Source organism: Ochotona princeps, chromosome 17 (genome assembly GCF_030435755.1).
Source record: "Ochotona princeps isolate mOchPri1 chromosome 17, mOchPri1.hap1, whole genome shotgun sequence".
In the NCBI taxonomy this organism is placed as follows: domain Eukaryota; kingdom Metazoa; phylum Chordata; class Mammalia; order Lagomorpha; family Ochotonidae; genus Ochotona; species Ochotona princeps.
This window is the reverse complement of record NC_080848.1, coordinates 24996926-25004955: the sequence shown is the minus strand read 5'-3', so window position 1 is coordinate 25004955 and position 8030 is coordinate 24996926. Positions and strand designations below refer to the sequence as shown.

Sequence of the window (8030 nt, the reverse complement as noted above, 5' to 3'; positions counted from 1 at the left end):
GCAAATGATTAGTTTTTTAAGAAATCCTACCTGTTACAGGATGGATTCAAATCCCCCGCACCCGCCTGACGCCTAGAAATTCTGTTCTTATTACAAATGGCCTGGAGTCATGCAATGTTTTCATTGTTTTAAGGATAAGACAAGTGACATTTGTCATCCCAGGCCAGAGGAACACTGCATCTCTAAGCAGGCTCTGTACCATGCAGTATAGGAGGAATAGCGAAGGCTAGGGTCATTGTGGCCCTTTTGCTCTCTTTCTGTCCCTGGAACATACTGATGATGAATTTCCTACAAGTGCCATGAATCACAGTTCACCAGTGGAGGTTGGTCAATAATAAGTACCTAGGCTAGGAAAACAGCAGTCTAATTGGCTGTAACTCTCTACCTTTGGGTCTCCCTGGCTTAGGATTCCCGAGAGTAACACACACCAATGTGAACTATTTAGAAAAATACACTGGATGTAACAGGATCACTGGAGTTTCAGCACTTACTCAGTAACTCTAATTTTGAAACAAGAAAACCAACTTATCTCATCTGAGGCCTCAATAAACAGTGCATGTTGAATGAGGGATGATCTACCCAGCCCACCCTGCAGTATCATTTGATTTGAGGAAATTGTATGTGATTTTTATGTTGAAATGATCTTTCACCATTATCCAGAGCATCATGGGAGTTTGGATGAACATCTGGAAATAAGTATGCTTTTCTTCCTGTGGCTCCATGGATTCCATAAGGCTCTCAAACAGGAAATTGGCCATTAATTAATGCATAGCTATACCTTAAGGCATATTCGTTGTTTCTCTCGGTACAACCTCATCTCTGCTTTAATAACTCCAAGGAAAATGCCTTAGAGTGAAAGAGAGAATGAAAACATGACCTGCTATGCAAAATGAACACACAAGCAAGCTCACCTTCCAGAACATCCAGGATGTCAGGGCAGACCCTCAGACACACCCTTCAAAGAGGCAAACTGGCCAGCTTCCCGAATCACACTGCACCCAATTGGACTGGATGATGACAGAGATCAAAGGCATGCCAGGAATGGACAGAGAGCTGGGGGAACTGGCATCCTCCAGGCTGCTGGCGATAAGCCAACCCCACCACACCAAGCAAAACCAAACTGAAAGCAAATACGAGCGAGTAATCAACCGCACATGTGGTTCTCTTTGCAGAATGTAGAGTGTAGGCTCCGACCGGGGAGCTTCCCAGGTTGCCAGCAGCATGCATGTACCAGCAAAAAATCACCAAGTCCCTCTCTCCAGCCTGCCGCTTGCCCTCTCTCCAGTTTCCACCAAAGGGAAACGGGCCGCAAGGTCTCTTTGCCCTGGTCCTCTCCAGCCTCCTTGGCATCACCTCCAAGAAACAATGACATCTTTCCTGTGTGGGTGTGGGAAGGGGGAGTTTTCCCTGGAACAGCCAACGAGCAATTCCAGCTCCGTGGGTTCCTGATGTGGTTTGGGGGAGGGTCACTTCAGTCGCTCAGAGAGGTCATTTTCCAGAGCATCACCACTGCCCCGGCACCTTGGCCTCTGATGACCACATCCCCAATGTCCAGAAGAGGGTCTCCATGGATCCCTCATGTCATTTACCCCACAAGTCCTAGATTCTTTGAACGCCCCTGAGTTACGTTTCACAGTGAAAAAGATGAATTGGTAGTCAACTCCCAATGCCACCCACCTCCCAGTCCCCATTCCCCATTCCCCTGGAGAAGTGGAGGACGACGGAACACTGCACCTCTTACTCAGCATGTTCCCAGTATTACAAAGGGATAGCATCAGAATGCTTAGGGAAAAGTCTGAAAATCCCTAAAGATAGGTATAAAGAGGGAAAAGCCTAGGAGGATATCCTTTTCGGACTTGGTGCTCTTTAAAAATAAACAAAAAAAAATGGATGCATCACCCTGACACGGAGGAAACCAGCGAAATGCAGCAGCTTTGAAGGGATTTCCTTTCACTGAATTGTCTCCGGTCCCTTAATTGTACTTAAGCTCTGCTGAGAACTTTGTTCACGGTCCCTAGTGCAGTGATTTGCATCCCTTCTCTGGGGCTCGCAGTTTGGGCTGGCAGCTGTCTCAGTCCGCTTCTGGCTGGACAAGGTAAGGATCTTTGCCTAGCTCTTTGAAAGATCCGGGGGCGGGGGGAGGACTGCTGAATGCTCACCCGGCTTTGAGAAGGGAAGCTGCCGATGGAATTCTTGCACTGGGCGGGGGGGTGGGGGGAAGTGGGATATTTTGAAAAGTTCTCTGAACTTAGAGGAGTGTCCTAAGCCATGTGCTTGCTTTGGAGATCGCCTGGGAGTGTTCCTCTCCCTTCTAGAAGCAGAGGGGTCACGGAAAGAAGGCTGCCTACCCTGCAGAGGAAATTTTGCGTTTGAGGATAGATGCGCCTCCAGGGATGCTCCAGGCACCAGGCATGGCTCACCAGGGACTCTGAATTTCAGTTTGAAGTGAGTTACACCGGCAAGTGTCAGTGGTTCAGCTAGGTCCCTACTGTTCTGACGCTATTTCTGTTTTATCCCAAAGCTTTCCACTTCTCTGAATGTATTGTCCACAGAGAGTCTGGAGGTGTGTACACGTTCCTAGATGGAGGCACACAGGTATGAAGGAGACCCTGAAGCCTGAGCAGGCTGAAGCGGGCTGGGCTGTTAGCAGTCCCTGCCCCGCGCTCTGGGCTTGCACACCCTTGCTGCTCCCTAGGCAGCCAATGGCTCACTGGTGAAAAAGATGCCTCTGGCCTCCCTCTGGAAGTTAGTTCCATGCCCGTACTTCTGGCTTTGTAACAAAGAAGTACGATCTTGGAGAGGATAAGGTGAAACTGAGCTTCTGTGGGCTTCTTTTGGGGGTAGTAGTGCTGCTGGTGGGGGCAGGGAGAGAAGTAGGGAGGGCTTGTCGCCAAAGACCACAGTTCACAGCCGGGAAGATTGCTGCTTGCAGGCGCTCTTAAAAGCCTCCAGCAGCCCCCATGCACCCCTATCTTCCAGGGGCAACTTTGCAGAGCTCTGCAATTTCCTGATGTGATGGCTGAGTGCTGTTAGTCCCCACAGTTTAGGAGTGTGAGGATGGCAGGCATAGGAGCCTTCAGGTGTGGGGTGTTCTCAGCAGGCTGCCACCTCCCTCCTCCAACTCTGCCAAGCTACAGCAGCTTTTCAACCTTGTCTCTGCAAATGGAGAAACCTGGGCTCTGGCTTCCATTCTAGAAGGGGACTTGTACTTTATCTCTCTCTCTCCCTCTCTCCCTCTCTCTCTCAATCATCTTGTAACTGGAGAAGGTTGGGAAGGATGGGTGGTCCTGCAACAGAGCTGCCATGTGTGGGAGCATGCCATTGCTTAACTGTGACTTAGAGCAAGATCATATTCTTGAGAAGAATGGAAAAATGCTCGCATCTAAAAGTGAATCTGAAGACTCACAGTATTAATGAGAAGGAGTTGCACTTGTCCAGATTAAAAAAATGAGGGATTGACCAGTTCTTACTACAGAAAGAGAAGGACAAGCTTATAAAAATCTCCCAGTATTTTTCCCGTCAAAGAGATAATCTGTGGTTTTATGTGTTTCAAGTACTTTTAAGTTTCAGGTCATTTATAAGAATTAATCTATAAGGCCATTTATGGATGATGAGAAGTAAACATTCAGTTTTACTGTTTGAGAGTATGCAGGTTGAGTCCTATATGTTGGAATATTTAAAATACCTTACTCCTGAAGGTGAACCGAGAAGCAGTAGCCTGGGCATACAGCTGGGGCGCTTGTCTACACCTACTGAATGGGATCTGCATTTAACAATCTTGCCAAGTGATTTCTATACCCAGTTAAGATTGGGGTTCAAACCCAGGGGTGCCTCTTTTTTCTGTGGGACTCTTATCAGTTTATGAAAAACTCACTGAGCCTCTAGTTCCTCATTTATAAACGAGTGGCCCTTACCGTTCAGCTGTAACATTCCCAAATATTGTGACGGGCATGGCAGGTGTGCTACATGATGACAGCGGTGATGACGATTCTGAGAACGATTGGGAAAGAGCACAAGTTACTCACCTTCTAGTGAAATAGTCTGGTACTGTGTTTAACTCAGGATGACTCGTTTTCCTCCTGTGTGACACAAATGTATTGTTTCCCACTCTGACTTCTAAATGAATTACCTGGGAACAGTGGGATTTCTAAGCCTTGGATGAGTACCAACAGCAAGGAACTGAAGAACACAGGGAAACCCAGGGATGTAGATCTCTGCTGGTCTACAGGTGACTTCAGCTGCTCAATAATGTCACAGTTGCTCCAGTGTCTTCTCTCTCAGCTCCGTCCCCTCAGCCTGGTCTACAGCACCAGCTACGGGATTGCCTTGTGAAAATGCCTAATGGGTGGGAGGGAGATCTGGAGGTTGGCTTGGGGAAAAAATGAGTAATTCAAAGCAGTCTGCACAGTAAATGCTGCAAGAGAAATCAAAGGCAATGCCGGCTCTTGTCTCTGGGGATTCCGTAGACTTGATTCTGACTTATCACTTCACTGAGCAGAGTCGGGGCAGGGGTTGGGGGGAGCCAAAACTCAGAATCTGTTGGCCAGGAAAAGAAGGGACACACACATACACACACACCCCACGCCAGGGAGGGGCAAGCCAGAGGGGGAGGGAATAAGAAGGAGGGAGGTCAACGCCAAACTTCCTTTCAGAAGAGAGGTAGCCTGAGAGAGGGAGCTTTAGGACTGCCAGCCAAGCCACACAGCACAGTGGTTTCTTATGTTTTTCCCTAGAAGAGATCCCTGAGTTGTCATTTGGTGAACAGTTGTGCTGGCTCAGGCTCTTCTGTCGGAAGCGGAGCCAAGCTCCAGTGTGCCTGTTTCTGCCCTTGGAAGTCCAGTGGTCTCCCTGGTAATGGACTGCCTCTCTCTGGGATACGGGTAAGTACTCCAGGGACAGATCTTCATTTTCAGGCCAGCTGAATCTCAGTGTTAGGGTGAAGAATTTTTTTTTTTTCAGACATGATCTCAAATATCCCTTAGGATTTAGGTAGGGTATCATTGGACAACAGTGACTACCTCGGTGACTATAAACTACATACACATCAGCAGGTCTTACTATTTAGTTTTGATGTTCAGTTTGTACAGTTCTGATCTCCCAGGTCAGGGAAGCACCAATGAGTTTGGATTTGGGGTTGAATTTGGTCTTGGCAGATGTTTAATATAGTCAATATATTGCTCTTATCCAAATGGTCCCAAGTATCTCCTCTTAAACTCTCAGCAATTGCTCAACTGTTGACTGAACGTGTGTCAGCCGCAGGATGCAATTTCCCCTGCTTTCTCACAGACAGCATTTTGACTGCACGTTTTTGACTGAGGGTCCCTAGTTTTGTCTTGAAATGTTCAGGTTCAGCGTATTTAGAAAGGGGCATTGCAGCAAGCGCCAGTCACAAGTGTGTGCGGGTAGAGGGAACACATTTGTGACATTTTTACCGAAAAATTGAGCATGTACATTCCTTTACTTATGACATTGTAAAAAAATTGTGCATGCATATTTATTTAGGCATATCACAATACATAACATCAACATTCTTTGTAGAATTTAATAGAACATTTCTGAATTGAGAGCCGATGACATAATTGTTAATTGCATCTTTCATGTGAGAAAACATCACAAAATTACATCCTTCTAAGTTTTTGAAATTATTTTCTCTTATTTTTCTCTCTTGTCAAATGGATCTAAGAACTGCTGCATTTCACAATTTCACACCTTATTACGATTTTTGCTGACCTAGTCTCCAGTTGTGAGTGAATAAGGTGTCAGGGTTCGTGCTGCATGTTTTAAGGGTGACACAATAAAGATGGGGTGCCTGTCAGATAATGAAGAACATCATTGGTGCCCTGGCTGCTTATCTTGACATTGATTTTGCAGGCAGTGAATGGTGTTGGTTTGGAAGATTTGCATTTTATGCCAGGCAAAACTGGCAGGGTTTAAATTGTTATGAATTGTGGAACTGTTTATAGCATATTCTCTCAAATGAGGCCATCTTTGGATGAGAATTCAGGCTGTACTCTGTAATCAGAGGGAAGAGAAGCAATAGACAAAGTGGAAAATTTTATAAAACATTTGTAGAGCGCCTGGGTATTTTAAACACTGTAAAATGCTTCCTGATTTTTATATCTTCCTTTTCTTTATGTATACCTGCTTTGTCTTTCTTTCTGCCCTGTGCAAAGAGAATGCAAGCCAATTAGAATGAAATGAAAGTTGATTTTCACATGCAACCATGCCGCCTGGCATGGAGGTGCTTCAGCTGCTCCTGACTTCTTCATGGCTCATTTTGCTACATCTAGGTGACACCTCCTGTCTACCTCTCCACAGCTCCCACCCCAGAGAGACCCTCCAGATCTAGTCTGCAAATCCAGCTAGGAAGCACTGTCATCATCAAAATGACGGACGAGCCCAAAAAGGAGATCCCGGGGAGCCCAAAATCTCCCCTGCCAGCGACAACAGAGAAAAGCACCAAGAGCGAAGTGGTGATCACCACAGTGCCTCTGGTCAGTGAGATTCAGCTGATGGCAGCCACTGGGGGAGCTGAACTCTCCTGCTCCCGCTGCGTCATTCCCTTTGCTGTGGTGGTCTTCATTGCAGGCATAGTGGTCACTGCGGTGGCTTACAGCTTCAACTCCCATGGCTCTGTCATCTCCATCTTCGGCCTGGTCCTTTTGTCCTCTGGACTTTTTTTATTAGCCTCCAGCGCCTTGTGCTGGAAGGTGAGACAGCAGAGCAAGAAAGCCAGGAGACGAGAGAGTCAGACAGCTCTCGTGGCACATCAGAGAAGCCTGTTTGCTTAAGACTGAATGAGACCAAATAGGACGCATGGCCTGAAAAACCTGCTCTGCCCATGTCTACCGACTCACCTTGAACTAGCCTGCGAGACAATGGACTTGTATCAGACAAGGAAAGGGGTAGGATGGGGTGGGAGTGGAGGGGTCGTGCATGGCTAGGGATGACAAGTGTCTTCTAATGACAACCTTAACCCTAAGGGCTATTTCTAACAGGGCAAAAATCAGCTTTTTCCTTCACAACAGACGATTTTGGGGGGCCCTAGGTCGTGTGCCGCATTAGACAACACTTGGTCCACATTGGAGAGGCAATAAATAACAAGACAATAAAATGATGGGTGTGGTGCACCTTCTGCCTGCCTCCAAAAGAATGAGCAAGCTGTATCATAAGAACATTCTGTCAGGGTTCTACGTGGCCTTGGACTCTGCATTGTTCTTTGAGATTCTGGGATCATTTGTTTTCAAGAAGTTGACTTTCTGGCATCTGTTTTCATCGTTCACTTTCAGTAACTCATCACTGGTGGTACTTTATCTTGAAGAATAAACTAATATTTTTATTTGTTAACATTGGATAATCTGAGGTAATTGAAATCATGTGTCAGAAGTAAAAGACAAAGCCAGAAAAAGGTATATTTAGATGATGGGGGTTAAATTAATATTAAAATAATCCAATAATAGCACTTTGATGACTTTTTTATATAAAATTTAATGTTCATTTTCATTCAAAATAATAAATACTCATTGCTGCTGAAACTTTTTAAATGCTTGTTTCTGTTGTTTTTATGGCAATTCCATGTTGCCCATCTTCGTTTGTCTCATTTGCAAGGTATCAGTTATATTCTTCCCAGACACTGCTTCTTAACTTTACTTTTTATATATTTCATATATATCATATATCTTGTGTATAATATGTAAGATATACATCTTTTATATTTATCATATCACTTTTTTCTATACTACTTCTGGAGTTAGTATTAATTATGCTTGCTTTACTATAAAATATTTCTATGCTGTTATTAGGAAATTCATGCGACGCATCTGAAAGTTTATCATGTGCTTTTAGATAGCAATTCCATTTTTAATAAATTTGAATTAATTATCTGAATTAATTATATGTTTCTGAGCACCAACTATATAACAGACATTTTATAGATTCTCTAGTTGCTTATTTGGTTGGTTTTAAAATAAAGCAATAAAGATTCTTTCTGGGATTCTGCTGTGGGTATTGAGCCATTCCACAATAAGAAC

The 8030-nt window shown here is 45.0% G+C and overlaps 1 protein-coding gene across 2 annotated transcripts; it reads left to right on the top strand.

Annotated features, from left to right (window-relative positions):
* Positions 1-2024: 2024 nt before the first annotated feature.
* On the top strand, positions 2025-7620 carry TMEM100 (transmembrane protein 100). Of its 2 annotated transcripts, none has more exons than XM_058676059.1 (3): positions 2025-2095; positions 4734-4880; positions 6319-7620. In XM_058676059.1, the coding sequence occupies exon 3, from the start codon at positions 6387-6389 to the stop codon at positions 6789-6791; it is 405 nt and encodes a 134-aa protein (XP_058532042.1). In that variant the 5' UTR covers positions 2025-2095; positions 4734-4880; positions 6319-6386; the 3' UTR covers positions 6792-7620. The 2 variants fall into 2 exon arrangements, with proteins under 2 accessions (XP_058532042.1, XP_058532043.1); XM_058676060.1 differs by lacking the exon at positions 2025-2095 and adding an exon at positions 4210-4228.
* Positions 7621-8030: the final 410 nt, after the last annotated feature.